Source organism: Myripristis murdjan, chromosome 16 (assembly GCF_902150065.1).
Source record: "Myripristis murdjan chromosome 16, fMyrMur1.1, whole genome shotgun sequence".
NCBI lineage: Eukaryota > Metazoa > Chordata > Actinopteri > Holocentriformes > Holocentridae > Myripristis > Myripristis murdjan.
Genome location: NC_043995.1, coordinates 27,955,310 through 27,976,585, shown reverse-complemented (window position 1 = coordinate 27,976,585; position 21,276 = coordinate 27,955,310). Strand labels below are relative to the sequence as shown.

At 40.9% G+C, this 21,276-nt stretch overlaps 1 protein-coding gene across 2 annotated transcripts; it reads right to left on the bottom strand.

Annotated features, from left to right (window-relative positions):
• Window positions 1–3,680: 3,680 nt before the first annotated feature.
• Window positions 3,681–18,266, bottom strand: LOC115373600 (ubiquitin-conjugating enzyme E2 E1-like). Of its 2 annotated transcripts, XM_030072090.1 has the most exons (7): window positions 18,069–18,266; window positions 17,171–17,201; window positions 16,701–16,881; window positions 15,370–15,420; window positions 10,080–10,212; window positions 6,051–6,198; window positions 3,681–3,965 (listed from the first exon to the last, which is right to left on the bottom strand). In XM_030072090.1, exons 3-7 carry the CDS (start codon window positions 16,850–16,852, stop codon window positions 3,868–3,870), a joined length of 582 nt encoding a protein of 193 aa, XP_029927950.1. In that variant the 5' UTR covers window positions 16,853–16,881; window positions 17,171–17,201; window positions 18,069–18,266; the 3' UTR covers window positions 3,681–3,867. The 2 variants fall into 2 exon arrangements, with proteins under 2 accessions (XP_029927950.1, XP_029927949.1); XM_030072089.1 differs by lacking the exon at window positions 17,171–17,201 and having other exon boundaries at window positions 18,069–18,263.
• Between the last annotated feature and the right edge of the window lie 3,010 nt (window positions 18,267–21,276).

Below are 21,276 nucleotides of genomic sequence, written 5' to 3'. Positions count from 1 at the left end.
GTGGCATTACTATGTTTAGTGTCTTCAGCAGCTAATAACAGAGCTGGTTAGGGCAGGAGACCCTGACCTTTGCACTCATTCGTTTCAGCTGTTTGCAGTTAACTCAGGAGGCGAAGCCAAGCGGCTCACACCACTCAGCTGAATGCCAAAACATTTAAAAGGCTGCTGTAAATGTAAGTGATAAACGGCAAATGATTAGGCAGGGTTTATACCTGCTGACAGCCCATAGATGATGTTTTAACATGTGATTCATTGCATGTGTATTGTCACTTGTGTTGCAACATCAGGTAGCATTTATTTTGTTTTCCACAGTGGATATAATGGGGTTTTGGAAAGGAAAGGCTCGATCAGGTTGCAGAGAGCTTGTCTATTTTACACTTGGGCATAGAAACTGTGTCATTATAGGATTTAATATTTGGCTGGCCCCGTTCAGATTTCTGTGAAATAGGTTTAGTCACTGCAGGAAATGTGATGATCAACAGATGTGACTCAATTTTGACAAACTGTCACTGCAGAAACAGAACTGAAACTCCTCAGATTTTTTTTTTTAAACGAGTCTACACCCCATTTGTTGCAGCAAGGCAAAAATAAGTTTACACCCTGCAAATGCAACACCTTCACGTTTGGTTGCTGAGATTATTTAACTACTTAGACCTATTTAATGTGTGGATAGTTTGAATAATTTCCATCTGTTATGCGGAAAAGCTGTTTTCTTTTCCCCAAGTCTTCTAAAATGATGTGAGAAACCCCAATGTAGTAAAAATGAAAATTTTAATGTAATTCCTCTTAGGTTTATGAATATTAAAATCTTGCTGGTTAATATATTGAGTATCAATTTGTGAGATTTTTTTTTTTTTTAAATCTTGCAGTGTGCATGTATTTTTTAGTTAAACACACAATTCTATTTGAAAAATTATTCAAAGGGAGAATGTAATTAATTACATTTTTGCACATAACGGTCGACTACAAAGTACTATTTTTTCAGCTCCACTTTAAGTGACATGAACTGGCCCATTGTAAATTGTTGAGCCATTGTTGAGCAGATGAAGAGTAATCTGGCTTTATTTTGTTTGTGCACCTTCCAAATCTCTGAGTTTTCTGATCAAAAGAGAATCTAATTTAAAATAATCTAATTTGAGCTCTGCTTCAGAGAAACCGAACTGAAATGCCTGAGATTTTTGCAGAGTCTACACCCGACTTGTGGCAGCAAGGCAAAAATAAGTTTACACCCTGCAAATGTAACATCTTTATGTTTGATTGCTGAGATTATTTAGCTACTTAGACCCATTTCATGGCATAAATATTTTCCAGATTTAAGGTGAGGGAGTGGACATGGACGTTTTTTTTTCCCCTTTCCTTTTTTTTAAACTTTAAACTTGACTGAGCATGCTTTCATACACTGCCAAACAGATTGGGTTACGCACACAGCAGGGAGGCTCACAGTACAACCACAGTCTGTAACTGAGCTGCTTTTACCGGAACAACCAAGTTATAACGCCTTGCTCAAGGGCAGCTCCACCTGAGCGGCTGAGAGGATTCGGCTTCATCTTCCAGGGTCACATTTCCTAATATCTGGTCTGAGATTCGTACCGCCAACCTTCCAGTCACAAGCTTGCTACTCTAACCTCTGCATTGTGAGGTGCTTTGACTGAAATTACTGTGAAATCAACATATCAATAATATGTATAATTTGCACCAAAACAGTCATCCTTACTAATTTAGCCTCAGGCTTTCACTGAGAGGTATTTTACTTTGCTTTCATCTAGGAAAGTTGTTTTTTTTTTCCCTGTTTAACCCACGTTTGTTAAGCAGTTATAATCACTTTACACCCACTTTTTCTGTATTGTCTTTTTTTCCTGTCCCATGCAAAATGCAGTGCAGTTTGCAAAATGTGCTGTGCAAATACAATTTGACACGTCCCTGCAGGCCCGGATGATTTTATCACCTCTAAACACTTGAGCACTGATAGCATTATTCTGTATTTTTAAGTGTATTTGCGAACATGCAGGATCTGACGTCGGCCAACTGTGCCTTGTCTTATTTGAAGTGAAGCCCTGTGAGGAACGCGAGCTCGAGCACTGGAGGAAGAGTGTGAGAAATGTTAATTTCCAAGTGGGCGCCTCCCACCTCTCTGATGTACATATTTAACCTCACTTGACACATTTCTGGAGAATGTCTGGCACAACAGCTGTAGTATTTATTTTGTAACCAACGTTCACCATTTTCCAAAAGTGTCTCTGCTTCGTTCAGTTAAAACTCAGCAGTAAACACCCCGACCGGCGAGCTGACACAGGAAACAATAGCGGGTTCTTGTTTTTTTATGCTCCAGTGAGGAGCGAGTGGACTCGATTATAGAGTGTTTTTCCACAACAGAAAGCCAAGGCGCTGTTGTGTTCCCGGATTTAAAAAAAGATTTTATGGCATTGGCTGCCTTACATTTCGGCACGGCTGTAACTACTTCCCGGAGAATAGCGCTCTCAATGAGACACGTTTGGCTTTGGAAAGGAAAAAAAAAAATAAAAAATTCCAGCACCTTCATTCAAGAGCTTGTACTCACTATCTGACTGGGAGTGATTCAGCAAACACAGTGACCCAGTTGATCACAAGTAATAGTGCCAATTTGTTAGTACTGGAATCGGTAGTGATGCTGTGACATGGTTTACTTATCACTTCTGAAATGTTTCTCTATCAGTCGTGTTTGTTCAGGAGGCTGAAGAAAGGCAAGAGAGGAGGGATTTTGCAACCAGCGCAACTAACATTTGTTTGGCATGTATCTCGTGCCAAATGGTTGGCTGGCTCTAATATTCCTCTGACGCAAAGTGCACTTAGAGATTGCTTGAACAAGGCAAGTATCAGAAGAGGTGGCATTTGCAGCTAGAGTTTGACAATCAGGATATTCAGTGGGGGAACAGGAAAATAAAAACTGGAAAAACTGATTATGTCCCCCCCTTGGTCTTCTAAAATTCTGTGAGAAGCCAAAATGCAGTCAACATGGGATTTTTAATATAATTCTTCTTGGTTTTCTGATACTAAAAATGCTGCTAGTTGGTACATTGAGTCATCAATTTCTTCAAAAAAGTCTGGTAGTGTTTGTGAACATTTAAGATCAAAGAACAACTTTATTTGAAGAATTAAGCAAGAGAGCAAATAATCAATTATTTACTCGCATCACTGTAACAGCTCTCATCTCATTAATCTCACCCAATAACAAAGTACTAATTTTACAGTTTTCTATTAAGTGACTGAAACTGGCCCATTGTAAATTGCTGAGCCATTCACAGTGAACGGGTGAGTCAGCAGATGAAGAGCAATCTGCCTTTACTTTGTATTTCTGAGTTTTCCAATTAAAATAATCTAATTTGAACATTGCTCTTGTTCTAAAGTTACAGTTCATGGAAAAGATCACATGTAACACTCATTTACAACCCAATGTCCCCTCATGGATCACTAAATTATTTCTGATTGTAATTCTGTTTTGAAACACAACAGTGACTGTTAGTGACTGCATTTTGAATTACAAACTTCTTTGCTTCTACTTAAGTACATTTTTGCACCAGAACTTTTACTCGAGTTAAAAAACAACAGAATAACAATACCGCTGCTCTTGTTGGGCACTGCCCCGTCTTTCCACTGCTGAAATTGAGCACTCGTTTCCTTAAAAAGAAGAAAGCCAACACCACTTCCTTTTCATTGTTTTTCTTTATTACCATATTTGCGGAGATAACTTAATCAGGAAGCAAAAAATATACCAGACAATAAAGTACTAAAAATCTGAGATAGAAATAACCCCCAAACACAAACCACCCGGACCCCTCCCCCCAGCCTCGTCCCGCCCCCCCGACACACACACTGGCCTCCTGTGCGGGCTTATGTGGCGTATCGCTTCGTCCACTGTTTGGCTGTTCGGTCATGTTCCGCTCTGTTAGTCGTGTACTGGGTGGCGATGCTTCCAACAAGGGGATCGGCTGAGCAGAAACAGAGGTTGAGATTTAGTTTATCTGCACGTTAAAATGATGAAACACTGACAAAACACAGTGAAAAACACGTTCTGTGCCGGAGAGGAAGAATTCACAAATGGACCTACAAGCATGTGTCACTGCCAAAAGTGTTCAAAAATGAGCATACGACTGACAATATTATACTTTATTCACCAGGTGTGTTCATTTTGCTTTACTTTTATTAAGATTTGGCTCAAGAGACTGAAATGACTATCAACTTACCTCATAATCTGTCTAGTAAGGATTTTATTAAGTCATATTTTCACACAATAGTAAATGCTCTTTGCCTTTCCATCAGATTATTTTCCTCTGAGTTCACCCAAAAAATATTCAACTAGTAGAAAATCTGAGATCATATTGAGACTGCAATCCAATTTCAAAAGCTTATGTCTTTTGATAAATCTACGAAAGATATTCATCACTTTAAAAAAAAAAAAAATTTCACTTCATCAGGGGCGGAAAATGATTTTTTAGAAATGTGTATGCACCACAGTTGCTGGTGACCTCCAGCCTGTTTCACTCATATCAGACCATCGTATTGACAGAACGGAAACGAGCCTCCAGAGTTACCTGTCAAGGTGCAGGCAGGATCGACAACTTTTTACTAAACACAAGTAAAATTTACCAGCATGCCTCTGGCACTCATGTCCTGCAGCAATATTCAGTACAAGTTGGAAATTTGCTCTAAATCTAAATAGCCGTGTTTCCATCAAGGTATTTTTATGCACATTTGGAAGTATCACATTAGAAAAGGCTGATGAAACAGCAAAACTCAATTCAGTTCGAATTCGCAAAAAAAGTTTTTACACTCGCTTGGGCTGGTTTTGCCTTTTTTTTTTTTTTTTTTTTTTTTTGAAAACAAGTTAATGCACTGGAAACACTTAATTTGCATGAAGATGATGTACTGGGAAGTGACTCCTCTGTCAGAAAACGAACAGGACAGCGGAGGAGACATGACGCTGCTCTGTGAAACGCTGAACTGTGAACTGGTGAGCGTTGTGGATCACCTGACAGAGAAAATCTCCCCTCCAGCAGTCATCACTAACCTAGCAATTTACCACAGTACTACCAAAGAAACACAACAATTGAAATGGTAATATGGACCACCGATTTGTAACACCAACATCATTTAACTGTGCGCCCTGCAGCAGTGAGGCAGGGATTTGGGGCGTCTAAATAAACCTGAACCTGAACTTGGACGCGTTCTGTGACAGGAGGACAGCAGGACACAGCGTTCCCATGTGGTTGATGGCGGCTGATCATAACAACATGAAGCACAGCTTCTCCTGTGTCTTTTTGGCTGCACATGATCAGTCATGTTTCCTGAAGGTTATAATAACTACTCTTTCCATAGTGAGCAGGTCATCCAACCAATCCAGTTCTCGAAACGTGCCTAAAATATGAAAAACATTTTGGCTTCAAACCAATCGAGTATAAAAGTCTCCCATGGAATCTGATCTTCTGAGGTCAGATTGAAATCGCATTCATAGGACGCGTGAAATGTGATTACACTCACGTGTGTCTGAAAAATGCAGCTCAGCCTGACCTCTGAGATAGTGATTTCTAGTGTTTTTTTCCTTCATGTATTTTCTGCCACAAACTGAGACAACAGCACAGAAAAACAAACAGCCAGCAGAGAGTAGCGGTGTGTGGACACATGAAGATGTTTCACGTCTTCTCAACAACACGACCCCTACAGGCCTCCTCTGTCACTGACACCGGTGTTTAGTGCTATAAATGCTTTCTCTGCTGTGGCATATTAGATTACAGCTTGCTGCTGCAGCCAGCCATGGACAGAAAACACGCCTTTAGTCAGCATAAGCACGTCTGGAGTGTTACTATAACAACGAGAGTCATGTCAAACTTATTATTCTCTACAGCTCAAATCCGCGCTGCTCGCTTGTAAATTATGAAACAGACAGTCGGCCTTGCACATCAGATTTGAAGAATGAATTGAATCTGTTTGCTGTCTGAACATCGATTTCATTCAGTGAAGGTGTTTGGCCTTCCCGGACTTCATCGACACGCCGGTGCGAGCGCTGTGGGTCTCACCTGGGTTACAGTCTGTGAGCAGGGAGCAGATGGACAGCAGCACCTTGGAGATGGTGAGGGCGGGGCTCCAGTTGTCCTTCAGGATGTCCAGACAGATCACACCCTGACTGTTGATGTTGCAGTGGTAGATCCTCGTACGAAACGTGACCTGAAGACACAAAGGCACCGCAGCTCAGCATCAGCGTCATCAAAAACCAAAGCATTTTCTGCCATCCCTGCATTTATGCTATTGTTACTGTCAGTCTTGTTGTAATAATTCATTCATAAATCGATCATTTATGATCCTGGGAAAAGTACTCATATCCCTCACTTAAATAACAGCAGAAATACCATAATGTAAAAACTCCATTAAACGCTGAAGTCATGAATTAAATATGTTCCAGGGGTAAAAGTTTTTTTTAGTATGACCAGTAAAAATGTACTTTAGTTATGAAATGTAGAAGTACTAATTATGAAGACTGATCTTTTTCAGAGTGTGACTTGTGTGGCTTTATCTGCTCTATATCCTGTTGGCTAATTTACACTGTGACGAGGCATTTTTGATGCTTTGCATGGAGAAGATTCTCCTGCCAAGTAACTGGTAACTCCAGCCGTCACATGAATGCAGTGCAGTAAAAAGTGCACTATTTCCCTCTGAAGTATAATGCAGGAAAAGCAGGAAGTCTCACTAAACGAAAGAACTGAAGTGGGAGAACCTTTAAACTGCTGTGCTTCAGCAAAGATGCTTACTGTTTACTTTCCACCTCTGCTAAAACATGAGGTACATTTGAATCCTCATGTTGCACTTCATGTTATTCTTATTAATGTCAACAGCACAATCAAAAACCATGATGAGTTTCCAAATCCAAATTTATTTTATTTATTTATTAAATAAAACCAAAAACCAATAACAGTGCATGTCAACTGGTGAATTTTCCTGTATTTGATTCGGTTCAGTTTAGTAAAAAGGGGTTAACAGTTGCAGGGCTGATGTATTTTTAGAATCTGTGTCAGTTTTGGTTTAGGGCTGTAAGTCAGTGTTGCAGTGGGCCGGGATCTATCAAAGCTTCAGATGGCGCTGCACGAAACACTAAATCTGGGAGACGAAAGCCCTCTGGTGGCGGCAAAGAGGCACTTTCTTTAAACTGCCAGGAAATAATCTTGAGTAACATGACAGGAGGACCACTTCCTTCAAGGCAGCTGTTACTTTTGCTTTCACAGAATTCGACACCAAACCACCAATTCCTCATTTGTTGGAGGGCTGCACCGTATTGGAGGGAACTGGCATTGCGATATCTTTATTTTTCTGCAATTCTGGAATTATATACTGCGATGCTGAATGACCTGGATGACTGAAAATCTCCTCAGATATATATTGCGATATAAAAAAAAAATACAGGAAATTTCACCAGATACAGGCAGTGTGTTATTCATGTTCAGATAAATAATTAAAAATCATGTTTTTCATCATTTGGCTACTTTATAAGTCTATCCTCTTCTAAATTAACCTCCTCCAACACGGCATGGACAAGCAGAGAGGGAACAGAGAGAGGTGTTTAGGAAAATCAACATATTTCTTAATACATTTTCCAAACGGGCTTATGTGTCTCAGCTGTGTCATTTACATGTAATCAGCCATTTCTAACCAAGTTCAGATGTGTGCTTAATCTGTGTGGTGGAAGATAAACACATACTGTGCATGCCAAACAGTGGTAGACTTCCCGGCACAGCTGAGGATGGTAAAAACTCAAACAACAGATTTATCTATATGCCGACAAAATGTAAGTTCAGATCTGTATACTGCACGTTTGGTGTATGTGTGATGTTAATTTTCAAACTTTGTTTATCCAAGAACTCTTAAATCAGACTGAATTATGATCCATCACATGGACTTCTCGTGTAAACTAGTCAAGGAAAATGAGAACCCTCAAGCTGTTCTTTTGTATTAAGCAGCAAAAAAACAACAACAAAAAAACGCTGTAGCACAAAGACTTTGAGTTAATTTGCCTTACTTGACCTCACACATCCTGCATTGTGACTAATACGCACGTGCTCATCACGATGACAACGCTGAAACAATATACATCACGCAGCTCTAATTCAATGCAATTTCTACCGGTCAGCATACACACACTGCACTCAAACTCTGACACTGCTCAGAAAAATGTGAGCTGTAAAAAAAAAAAAAACCCTTTAAACCACATCTGTTGCTGACTTGTTGTCAGCAGTCAGATAAGCTTCTAACAGTTTGACAAGTGTGGATACGCCTACATAAATTACACTTTCACTTATCCAGGGCTTTAATTTCCAAAGACAGAGCACTTACATGGGTATTAATCCTGATACAAGAGCTAACTTGAATATAATTTTAAGAATCTTAGTATGCCTGTCTTACAAAGCAAACCAGCGTGCAGGTGTTACTGAGCGAACAGTTCATATTATTGTCATTATTCTTGCAAATGTTCATTTCCACACAGATCCACCCCCAAAAAAGTAGAATTTCTTTCAGGGTTTCAAGTTGTGTGGCATTAGAGAGCTCAAAAACAGTCTCATTTTAACAGCTCCTATCAGTCCATTTGCTTTATTTTCTAATCAGAGCAACAGCACTTAGAAATTCTGGTTTTATTGTTTATGTTGGTTGTTTTGTGGTAAGATGTCTCCATGAGCCCCCTGGGTATTTTTTTTTTTTTTCCAATCTCGACAGAGCAAATTTTGATACGAGTATAATTATTTACTTCTCCCCGAGCTTTTTCCAATCTGTAATACCACTGTCTTTTTAATGAGTTCATTTCTGTTTTATCCTGGTGCAAATAAAACTTTACTGGGAAAAAAAAAATCCCCAACAAAACAACAGACACTGCTTTTTAAATCGGTATCTGTTTTCACTGGCACCATAATAGCAATATCTGTCACACTGCAGAGCGTAATTGGTCCAAATATTCCTGTGGGGATAGAAAAATTAATCACTACCCATGTTTTTTTTTTTTTTTCTTTTGCAGAGGCTAAAGGAAGAGCTTTTAACTTCAAATGTGGATGCATGAGGAACCAACAGGACAAAAGCAACAGCAAAAAAAACAAGGAGAATTTAATCCCTGAAAGAGAAAACAAACATTAACAGTACTGAATTATTAGAAAAACAACCTTGACACATCATATTGATTAAACCACACTAATTCAGCATTTGTTAGGCAGCGCTGCGTGGCATAGTATAAATACCCAGCAGGGCATTTGTGAACTAGTGTTGCACAGAGGACTGGAGCAGCAAACATACTCCTCGGGATCGATTTGAGAACGAGAACTTGTGCTTTTCCGGGAGAATTTTATACTGTTTACTACATTTGGCATGAGAGAGATCCACACAAGGGAATGTGAATCTTTTTCAAACAGGGTAGGTTTGCCTTGCACCTGAAAACCGTGTTTTGATCTGAGACTATCGTGAAATGTAAGAGCAGAGTAAGAGTGAAGGCTCCGTTCAGTGAGAAGCAAACTCAACGTTACATCTTTAGCCTCTCTCATGTCTTTGGCATCGCTTCTGTATAAAACAAATCAGAAAGATCTTTATTGCCAAGTTTTCACAAACAAGGAATTTGACATGGAGTTAAGGTGCTTCGCATAAATAAATAACACACAATAAAAAGGAGTTCAGATTAACTTGAACCATTAGTTGGTGCTTAAATGTTTTCAGTGTTCAAAGTCTTCTTAAAGACTCCACATCGGTGCAAAGCAACCGCCTTGACGAATCAGAGGTTACGTCACCGACTTAGTGCACGCCAAAAGTTTCTGCCCACATAAAAGGCTTTAGTAAGTTGGAGTCTGGGTTGGTAAGAATGAATGGGGTGTGTGCAGTTTCCTGTCAGGTTACATGGGTAAGTTTTGGGTAAGTTCAATTTTCTCCCCTGCTTATCTCCTGCTTCCATTTGAAGCCGCCAATGTGTGAATTTGCCTGGTGCTGCTTTAAAGTTTTTGATTATTTTGCTATTAACTGAAGCCCTGATGAAGATCAATTTAGGGGATCAACCTTTGAGTGACATGGAGTTTTAATCTCAGTACCTTGGGGGGCTTGAAGGGGTAGTCGGGTGTGAAGGCGATGTCCAGGAAGAAGACCCCTCCCTCGTACACGGAGCCCGGTGGTCCAAGGATGGTCGACCTCCACTCATAGATGTTGTCTCCTTTAGGACCAGCACTGCAGGAGAGGAGCAAAAAACACACTTAGGGCTGCACGGCTGACTGGAGTAAATGTTGGCATTGCAGCAGCAGGTACTTCAGAGGTGCAGACTGCAATTTATTAAATGGGATGAAAAGAGATTATCAGCTGCCTAAACATTTTTCTCTGGTGTCGTGCTGTGAGGAACTCCTGGTGAACTAACAGGTTTCTAACTCTGTGACAAATACCTGACGTCGATCCCGTGTCCTGAATGATACTTTTTTCAATACCAGTTTTATAAAATGTCATTATAAAAACAGTTTTATAAAATCTCTGGGTGTAACTTAGAGTTTCTCCTGTATGCCTCTGCAACATGTAAATTTGGACAGCCAATCACCAGCATCATTATTATCTTGGCACAAGCATGTCACATGCTTATTGGCTCGCTGACGCTGTGGGATTTTCTCCTTAGGTAATGAAATTTGGTAGTGAATTTCATTTGGTACCAAATTTCAGGACCATGGCATCTTTTGATAGTCGATGGCAGTGAAGCAATTCAGACAGCACCACAAAACCATCCAAGTTTAGCACCCAGCCCCAGACAAATCTGAAATTCGCTGACATTTTCCATGACTAAAACATTGAATTACTATGACTTCTAGAGTTAACGTGAGGATTTTTTTTTCCTTGACCAAAATTCAGATTCAGTGGTTTTGCTGAAGTTTATTATTCCATTTTTTGTTCTGTGAGGGAAGTGAACATCACATGAACAAAATGAAAAATAAATATCTAGTGGTGAATGAGTTACTGTTTTGTTTTGTTTTGTTTTTGTTTTAAAATGAGGCCGACAAAATTCCCTGCTATTCCACGACTTATCCCAATAATTAAATTTCGTGACCCGTGGGAAACCTGTGCAAAGCATATCAGCTGTAGGGATGAAAGCGCTTTCTTGAAGCAAATTCTATGCATTTGTATTTCAAGTGCTTAAAAAAATACAAAGAAACCTGTACACATGCGCTGCGACTCTTATTTCTAAAGCACTATTCAGCAGAAGAATCAAGGTTTTCTGTCTCTCAGTGAGCTCAATTAAATAAATAAATAAAAAAAACAGCAACTTTGAACATAAAAAGGATTGCACAGCGCAAGGCGAGCAGAGCTTTCTCATGTGCAGGGGGAAAAAAAGAAAGAAAGAAAAGAAACAGAAGTTGAAGAAGAAGTAAGAGGATTCCCACAGAGTGAATCTTGTTCCCAGTATTTTTAAAGTCTACTCCTCGTGCAAACTGCATGTTCATGAGACAATACATGTTAATAGACAAAAACTGTCGATAAAGATTACACGCTGCTGCTTCAAACAGACCCAAAGGGAGCCTTGTCAATGAATTAATCAATATGGTGTGTAGTCTACAGTGTGAAATATGTGTATTCATCCTTTCTCCATTCAAGCGTACACTGCCTGAAGAAAACGCACACTGAGCTGAAGCGCTGCACAAGTGAAACTTACTGGCAGCAAAGCCTGGGTATGTGGGCATTATATTTGCAATGTTCAGCAGACTTATGCAAAAAAAATGACTGTGTGCTGGCCTCCATTCAACCTCTGGCTGGCATGCACCATTAAATTTCGACTTTTGGACCAAAATTCCCTTTTTTTTTTGCCTCTCTCCAAGATTATGGAAGCGCCCGGACTCAAGTAAAAAGCAACTTGACTAACCCTAACCCAGCATTTGGAAATAAAATACAGATATTAATGAATTAGAAACAAGGGGGAAATGGCTGTTTAGTGTCCATAAAGTCAAAGAAGTGATGCAGTCTGATGTGGCCATTTGATTTAATTTAGACATACAAAAAAAAAAAAAACACTTGGGAAATCTTAAAAGAAATGACTGCTTTTGCATATTAGACATGATGGAGACAGTTTCAGTGGATTTCCCCTTTAAATGCTGAGTGAGGAAAGCTGCCCTCCCTCTGTGAATCATTCAAAAGATGCCTCCATTCAAAGCAAATCCCCGATGATACGTCTGCACATCATGATCCGAATCGATTTTCCTCAAAGTGGCCCAGCCTTAATTCCTCGTACATGCTGAACATGTGGTCTTAACCCCCCTGGGGCTCATGACTACAAGACATAACAGTATTGATCCGAAGCTCCCGGGGGCGGGGGGGAGATGCGGTGCCACGCTGTGCTTTTTGATCAACGCAGACATGGACGTCTGGCAGTGTGTCAGCACAACGCCCAGGCATATCTGAAGTCAGAATAATCCACTGAGAGCATCGAGTTTGGAATAACCGACTGAAGTGGAAACACAAAAAATGAAATTCTCTGACTTCCATGTACCTTTTTTTTTTTTGTGCATGATCAATTTAAAAAGTGAAACAAGTCAAAATATTATACAGCACTCGTTTTTGCTGGAAACTCCTCACAGCATCCCTCTTTCCCTTGTTTTTTCTCCAAACAAGTCACTCTACCCCACAAGGCAAGTGTACATAAATGAGAAAAGACGTGGCAGAATTTAAGGGATGACAAGCCTTTTCTTTCTGAGGCAGACTGCCGCTCAGTCTCCATTCCCATTACTCTCTTTGCCTTTGATCATCTCGTTTTATCATTATTTAAACACAGGGATTCACCAATCCAATATCCAGGATGGTGATCAGTTACAATCGTGGAAATTTCTGAGGTATTCGCCCCTGGTTGTTTGATCAGTCACTAATGCGTTTGCCTATTTAAATTCCCCCTCTGCAATCCATTTAAGCAAATATACACAAATAAGCGTCCTGTGCCACATACAGCAGTGTGGCGCATCGTCTTCAAGCGGCCGAGCAGCAGCCACGTTTTCAAGTCTGGAATTACTTTGAAATGAAGGCCAAAAGCAGTCGAATAGCTAATTGCAATGTTGGTCATGCAAAAACTTTTGAGGAGTGGCAGCAGCATAGCTAATTACAACATGACTCCGGGCGTTTAAAGAAATACCGTTCAAGAGGAGTACAGTGAACTTGCATGGATATCAGCTGAGCAGAAGACTGTGTCTAACAAGTTTGCTGCTGGTTTATCAGTTCAGCGCTCAATATTAAATCATTTGGATCAGCAACAAAGCAGAAAGAAATTAGATCAATGCATTTCTACTAGCATCTCATGATATGATTGGACAGATAGGACTTTATGAAATTCAGAAAATTCAAAAGGAAAAACAATTCACTCCCTCTCCAAGAAATGTGAGTAAAAAAAAAATTGCATCCACGACAGCGGTCGCTAAAAATTCAGCCCTTCCACTTTAAAAATAAGTTAAAGGTTGAATTTATTTTCAGATTTTGAACACTGAAGTTATTAAATTAGGTACATTATTATATTCCAGGGTGCTCAATTCAATATCCGCCTCACTCCATCATTTATTTAGGCAGGCTATATTTTTAGCGGTGTGCCCCATTCTTCTAATTAGGCAGTGCATAATGAATTGGTATAAATGACACAGGCCTGTTGTTGCCACCATATTGCAGCATCATTCATTCTCAAAACTTTCAGTCATTTATCAATCAACACAAAACCGAGGCCATTAGCCTAATCAAAAGCCTCATCACGCTCGAGTCATGGCACAGTCGGCCACAAAAGCAGGCAGCAACCTTCAAGGGTGATTCTCTTTTTCTCTCAAATTCTGACTTGTCATCAAATGCTTCACTGAAAACCATCCAAAATTATAAGGCACTTAATTTCAGCATGCCCTACAATTCCTCTCCAGTGTTGCTGCCATTTTTGTTTGATGCCTTTTGCAGAAAAAAAAAAAAACTAGAGAAAGTGCTGACGGGCCAGGTTAAGTTGCCAAACTATTATTTTATTTCAACGACAAAGTCCAAAAAAGGAAGCAACAGTAACTAAAAAAATCAAAACAGTAAAGGTCATGGTTCTGAGCCATATTGTACTTTTTTCAGACTACAGAAAGTACGGTATTTAATTTAAAACTGCAAATATTGACACTAATATCAGCACTTCAACTTTTGAATACTTCAAAATTAAACTTTCTCCTGACTGAAGCATATTATGCGATATAATTAAACATGCCATTTGCTTTCCTCACCGAGTCCCACTGTAACATGTCTGGTAAACAGTGGGGCCACCTCGGATCTCATTATGAATATTCATGAATTAAAACACATTTTGATATCCTCAGATAAAACTGGAACAATGTCTGGCTCTCTTGAAAAATGAATAATCTGTGTCAAGCGCTGGGGACTAACTTGTTTTTGTTTACGGCTCAAAGCAGTGGCTTAACTCCAAAATTCAGCGGCCTGTTTCGCTCTGACCAGGCCACCGACCAAGCTGTGGTTTCCAGTTAAGGTGGGTGGTAGTATCAACAAAATAAAATTCACTAATATTTGTCTGGTGCTAGTTTCCATTCAGAATTTGTCTTCTGTCAGCCTTAGAAGTCAATGTTTTACACTTGAAAAAACAACAACAACAACAACTGAAAAAGTCCGAAGAAAAGCAGCAACAGTAATGGTGCAAAAATCAAAATAGAAACCTTGTGGTTTTTGGCCGCTACTGTTTACAGCAGTTTCGCCCCCTTTCAGGTTGCAGCAAATACCCCGTTCGTCTTCATTCTTGGTCTTGCCTGTGGCTTTAGGCTCTTCCTTTTCAGGTCTCGTGATCGATGGGGGAGAGATTCCTCTTTTCTCTTCTCCCCGTCCACAGGGAGGTCAAAGGTCAGAGTAAGCTACAGAGCAGCCGCCCGCAGGCTGGCGGGGATTTACTGTCTTGCTCAAGGGCCCCTCAGCAGGGTGGATGATTGCTGTGACGGGGGGCCTGATTATCGAGCCCCAGATGGTCTCAATGATCACTAGACTACCATAAGGCTAGCTGTAGGAGGGTCAGCCATATGAAAGTCCTCAGGTTGGAGACTAACTGTGTTTTCTCTATGCTGCAGTTGTGCCTGCAGGTGATTTTACTTTTACTTCGACAACCTCACCCATTTTAGCCAGCGAGGGATTTAATGCATTCCTAATGTTTTTCCTTTAAATTTAAAGAAAAAAAAAAACCTGTGCTGCATCTCAAACGCCACATTTTCTCAGGCAGTGATGGTGGATATCTAGCTGTGGTGCACCAGCGCTGAATGAAAACATGAAACACCGCAGTTTTGTCAATAAACCTGACAGTACATGAATACACCGGTGTGCGAGATCCTGTGGACTTTGATCAGGACTGAAACCCACCTGCAGTTTGGCGGAGGGTCCAGTGTGATATCAGCCAGCTCTTTCTGAATCCTGCATACGGAGAGATTAAAAAAATCGGTCACTGGTGGAGCATGAGCACATCATTCTATAAAAAGATGGTCAACAATAAAAAGCAACAAAGCCCGAAGAAGATGCTTTTCGCCCACAAACAGAAGAGGCATAAATTAAAAGCAAGGCTTGATCCTTAGAGCCTCTTTAAGTGCTACATGCCATCAATATTCATATTCAGTACATTCCAGTAGATGCTTATTAAGTTTAATTTGCTTGAGTCATTTCCTACATTTTCCAAAATGCCTTGTGACAACCCTCTGAGAGCACACCTCAACCTGTTGCATCCAGCTGTTGGTTTTTAAGCGTCGCTGGAGCGAGCAAAGGCGCTGTTTGTGGTGACAGTGAGAGCGAGAGTTCTTGCAGTCAGGAAAAGAGTGAGAGCTGCAGTCATTACTCAAAACGCAACACATCTTGCGGTTGAGTCTAGAAAGAAGCCCCTGCTCTTTGATCGCGACTCGCTGTCAGCCAAACCTGACATTTACTGCTGCTCCTTTTAATAACAGAGATATCTCCTGGTTGTAACTTTTTAATCCCCAGCAAAACGAGTCAAAGTGAGTCAGGAGGAATCAACATGCACAGAAACTCTCATAGGTTCATGATTTCTACACCCAATGATGATGATGAGTAGTATTTTAATGAAAAATTGCGCATTTTAGCTTACCATCCCTTTAACATTAAGTAGTGAGGAACACTTTGTTTTTTTTTACTGGTGTTTTTGTGTTTAAGACCAATGTGATAGCTTGCCAAGCACAACAAATCATACCAATAAGCTTGGTTATATTGGTTAAATAGGCTTGGTTGCTTTTTTGCAAAACCCTTCTAATTAAGCTTTTTTTTTTTTGTTCGTTTGTTTTTTCAACAACAAATCAATTTTACTCTGTTGCTAATTAAGGTGTTAGATAAAGTTATTTAGATTTGCTCATAACAATTTAAACATTTCAATAGTTATCGTTATAGTTATTGCTCTAGGTGTAAATGGGCCTGTTTCATGGGGTGGATTTTCCTTTTAAGTGGACTAAAATGAAGCTCATTTTATTACCAGGTGCGTCTCTGTCAAAGTCAAATCCCAAAATGATTACCTTATTTTGGACCAGAGAGCAATTTAACTGAAGCACAATTTGGAGATGAAGGGCAAAAGTTGATTGATAGTGAGGTTTTACGTGAGGCACCTCAGGGTGTAATAACAGACTCATCACTTTCCAACCAGATGCCTTTCATTATGATGATGATTTTTTTTTGTTTTTTTTTTTCTTGGCTACCTTTTGGCGCTGGTGGAAAGCAGCTTGGAGGTCTTGCTCATGCTGGCTTTGCTCTCGCGTTTCTTGCAAGGCGTGTCCCTCTGTCTGTTCTGGCTAGAGGAGGAGGGAGATGAGGAAGAGCTGGTGCTGGCACGGGAATCCTCATCCGACATACCGGTCTGGATTGGAGAAGTGCAGGAACCTGATGCAGGGGAAAGCGTAAAGTGAGACACAACACGCTCCTGCACAGGCAGAGCAGGTTTATAGGAGCTCTAACCGAGGTGGATGCTAATTTGTTTTTTTTTTCCAGTGGCTGCCTCCAGTAGCTGATGGGCTCCAAATGTCACCAGCCACCTTCCCTATTTATAACCACCCATTTGCATGCTTAAGAAAAGCAATTGCTGGTTACCTGCCAAAGGGGCCACTAGAACAGACAGACCCTGCAGCCACAGGCAAAATTAAACAATATTTGACTGCTGGTGAATTCCTACCTTGGACTTTAAACTTCTTGAAATGACATACCTGCATTAAACACAACGTTATTAGGTGGTTATTAAGCCACAGAGCTTTGAGATAATTCAACTTGAGCATACCTGCAAGACCTGTAATGTGTGTTTACATCAATTCAAGAGGCGATTAACCCAAGCCCTGTGTGTGTGTGTGTGTGTGTGTGTGTGTGGGAGGGGGTGTGGGGGTGCAAACAAAGCTAACGCTAGCGTTTCCGTGATGATGGACGCACTGCCATTAGCTGACATGCTAGCTCAACCGACTGGCTTTTCTCCCTCTGTTTCCCTAATTTACGCCGTTTTACACATCGTTAACCTCACTTACAATGTGCACCTCATGCGTAAATGTCTGCATTGTGTTGCCGAGGTGGTGTTTTGCCCTGCCATCTAGTGCTAAACCTGCTAGCGTTAGCCCCAAACTCCAAATGGTAATGAACACTCGGGCCTCGACTTCAGGGCCGGTGCAGACTACTCCCTGGAGCGGAACGAGAGGAGGAGGGGGGGAATCTGCTCGCCAAGCGTCCCTTTAAAGCACATCGACACACACACTTACAGTTTCGGGTGCGGTTCGTGCAGATTTCACACGAACGGCAATGCATTTTTGTAAAGTCGACCGAGAAATGGTGTCATTTAAGGACCGGGAAGGGAGACAGCGAACGCGCAGCAGACAACTATTGAGATCCAGCACGTAGCCGGAGCCTTTTCCGAGCGAATCAACTAACCGCGACCGTGTTGTTTGTTTGCTCGTCTTTCAGCCCGTGTGTAACCAGCAAATATCCGCCGACTTCACCTGGAAATACACACAGGCTTGAGACCGAGTCGTGCTCTTTGATCGGCCGGGTGATTATCCAACAAATACGTGATTTGGTCGGTCAAAACTTACCCTCTATTGTGTCTGGACCTCCGCCACCGTCTCGGCTGCTGACTGCCTCTCGCCTTGACGCCTTCTGCGGAACGGAAGTCACCGCGGCTGCAGCGGACTGAAGGCACCGGTCCTCTCCAATCTGGACAGCCTCAAGTTACACTTTATATTTGCATTTGAGGGGCTTAGATGACCGTCAGCGAGCCACTAGCTGCAGATTCAGCCTTTTTTGCTCAAGGGCACTACAGTCAGGACACGTGGTTTTAGTGCGCTGTGGCTGAGTTACGGGACTGTGCGCTGATTATAATCTCAGGTGAGATGACAAGTGTCTGGTGGTGATCGATAATTTCACAATTCCTAAAGATTAACTTCGGCTGATGATGTTTATTAGGATGCAATGCAATGACAGAAAGTCATAACTCTGAACCTCGGTCGGAGCGTGTGTTCCTCAGGTTAGGTTATTTTCCACTGCTGTTTAACTGTTATTACTTCTGTTGAAATTGTTCATATTCCTATCTTTTTATAATCCTTGTTCATAGTGTCTATATTGCTTACTGCTATTTATCATGTGTATACTGTATATTTCTTCTAAATTTGCACATTGACCTACCTCTATGCACATTTTATACACCCATGCACACGGTTTTTTCTGTTTTTTTTTTTTTGTTGCACATTGCTTTTTGCACACTGGGTTGTACTTAGGTTATTCTGTTGTACTCAGATCTTATTCTGTTATACTTAGATCTTATTCTTTATTTCTATTTTTTTATTTACTTAATTTGTAATCTGTGGATATCTACCTACCTACCTACCTACATCGAAGGGGATACCCTGGAAAGTTTTCATTTTTTTTTTTTCTATTCATGGTAGGCCTGCATGATATGGACACAATTTCATAACTCGATATGTATGCCAACTATAGTGATACGATATGCAATGTGACTATAGGTTCACACTTGCTTGACATTTTAAGTGTAGCAACAGATAAAATTAAGAACTCATCAAAACAGCATAATAACACCAAATGGACATTAAAAAAAATGCAGTTACTTAAGGTATTTTATTGATCAGAGCAGGCCAATCACTGTCATAGGCAACCCCTAACCCTAAATTTGATATCGTCCATATCGTTGCCTTTTGATAAATTAATTTCTTGCATGTTCATATCAGGATAACGATATAGTAATGATATATCTTTCAGCCCTAATTTATGGGCACTAGTTTATAAAGTAAGTCAAAGTCCATCTAAATTCATTTGCAAAAAAAAAAAAAAAAAACTCACACTGGCACACAGATGGGTGACAAATTAAATGGAAAATCAACATAAGGTGTCTTATTAAGGTGCTGAGCCATGAGAACAGCTTCAAAGTCTCTGGAAGTCTCCTAATAGGATGGAGCTCCACTCTTCCAGAAGAGATTTCCTCATTTGGTGTTTTGATGATGGTGGTGAGATGATGGGAGCGCTGTCTGACACATCGCTCCAGAATCTCCCAGAGCTGCTCATCTGGGTTGAGATGTGGTGAGTGTGTAGGCCACAGCGTCAGGATTTACATCATTTTCATCCTCATCAAACCGTTCAGTGAGCCCTCGTGCCCTGTGGATGGGAGCACTGTCATCCCATAAGGGTGTAAATGTTTCATCACAGGGTATAGATGATCACTCTGAATAACTTTTTATTGATTTGCAGTTAGAGGGAAAGCTCACTGCAATTGAATTTCAAACTGGGCTGAAATAATTGCACTGGAGCTCAGGACCAGTGTTTTCTGCACATTGTGGAAGATAATTACATCCATCTTGACATTTAACCACACTGCATTAATCATTACATGTTGTCAGTCCTCAGTGAAGTCTGCAAATGTTAGATGCACAAACACAACACAATGAGCTGACTCCTGTGGGTATAAAATAAATACCAGAGTCTTTCCATATCATATACCTTTCAATCTGTGAGGATGTCTTTTAGATTAACCGCCTAATATTTTGACACTTTAAGATAATGATACTAACCTCACCCGAGACTGTAATGAGTAATGTAATCTTAATAACCCTGAAATATACAGATAAATTTAAGGGGGAAAAAAGCAGCATTAAGTGTGTGTGCAAGGTGCTGGGCCACTGCAACACTACAAGTCTCTGGAATTCAACTGCAGGGATGAAGCACCAATTGTCCTAAATATACTGTACATAGAGAGGGATATTATATAGCAGGGCTGCAGTGCATAAAGCCTTCATTACAAAGACAGATGCACCTCTGAGAGTTCATCCTTCACCACATTCTGGACAAGCGTCAAGCATTCAGGCCTGTGGCGTCCACCGAGAGGACGCTGCAGGCCTGAATGCTGGACCCCCACAGTGAGGGGGTCCACTGTTTTTTGTTATGCATTTTCCTAGCATGTTTTGGCTCCACTTGTCCCCTGAGAGGCAGAGCCGTCCCAAGCCTTTATGGGGCCCTGAGCAAAATTTGATTTGGGGCCCCCCACTACCCTGGCACTGCCAATACTATTGACTATCATCAGTGCTTGATTATTCACATGCCGACTGGAAATGTAACACACCCTTTATCAGTGTGATCAGTTGTAGCTGTGTTGCTTACCTGGTAACAATGGGTTCCTAAGGTTGTCTAGTTTTATATGACACCAGTTTCTCCATTCCAGCTTTGAAACTGAACCTGGTCTAGCCTCTGAAAGACAGTATGTTGGCAGGGGCCACGGGTGGCGGTTGCAAGGTTGGGGGCCCTCTGGTGGCCACGGGGGCCCTAAGCAGGCACTTGGCTGGCTTGTGCGTTGGGCAGGCCCGGGGTAGCGTGGTTTCTTTTCTGCAGCTGTTGATGGTGGAACAGGATGATGAAGCCCAGTCCTTCACTAGACCTGTGCCATACACAGCATGGTAATATTTTCCTAATTTTGTCCAGTTTTGCAACACCCACCAGCAATGGAGACATGGAAATTTTGGCCAATCTATCAACCAGTTACATGCTTAATTAAAAACTGGTTGTATGTGATGTAGATTGGAATTCTTAGTCTGGTGTTAGTCACATGTACACAATGCTGATACTTTTATTTTAGGTACAATAATCTTTGTGAATAGCATGAAGCTGGGCCGTGTAATTCTCATTGCACTGGACCTTTAAGATATGCCAAACAGATTCTGGCTGCTCCAGCTTGACCTTTGCTCTCTGATGGACGGCTTATGGCTGAGCAAAAACCTCAGCCAACTTGCCATGGCACTC

Coding starts and splice junctions, on each gene's coding strand:
- LOC115373600 (XM_030072090.1), bottom strand. CDS start 16,852: ATGTCGGATGAGGATTCCCGTGCCAGCACCAGCTCTTCCTCATCTCCC. Junction 10,213..15,369: donor GACCCTCCGCCAAACTGCAG/GTGGGTTTCAGT, acceptor CCTCTCCTGCAG/TGCTGGTCCTAAAGGAGACA. Junction 3,966..6,050: donor GCTCACAGACTGTAACCCAG/GTGAGACCCACA, acceptor GTTTCTGCTCAG/CCGATCCCCTTGTTGGAAGC.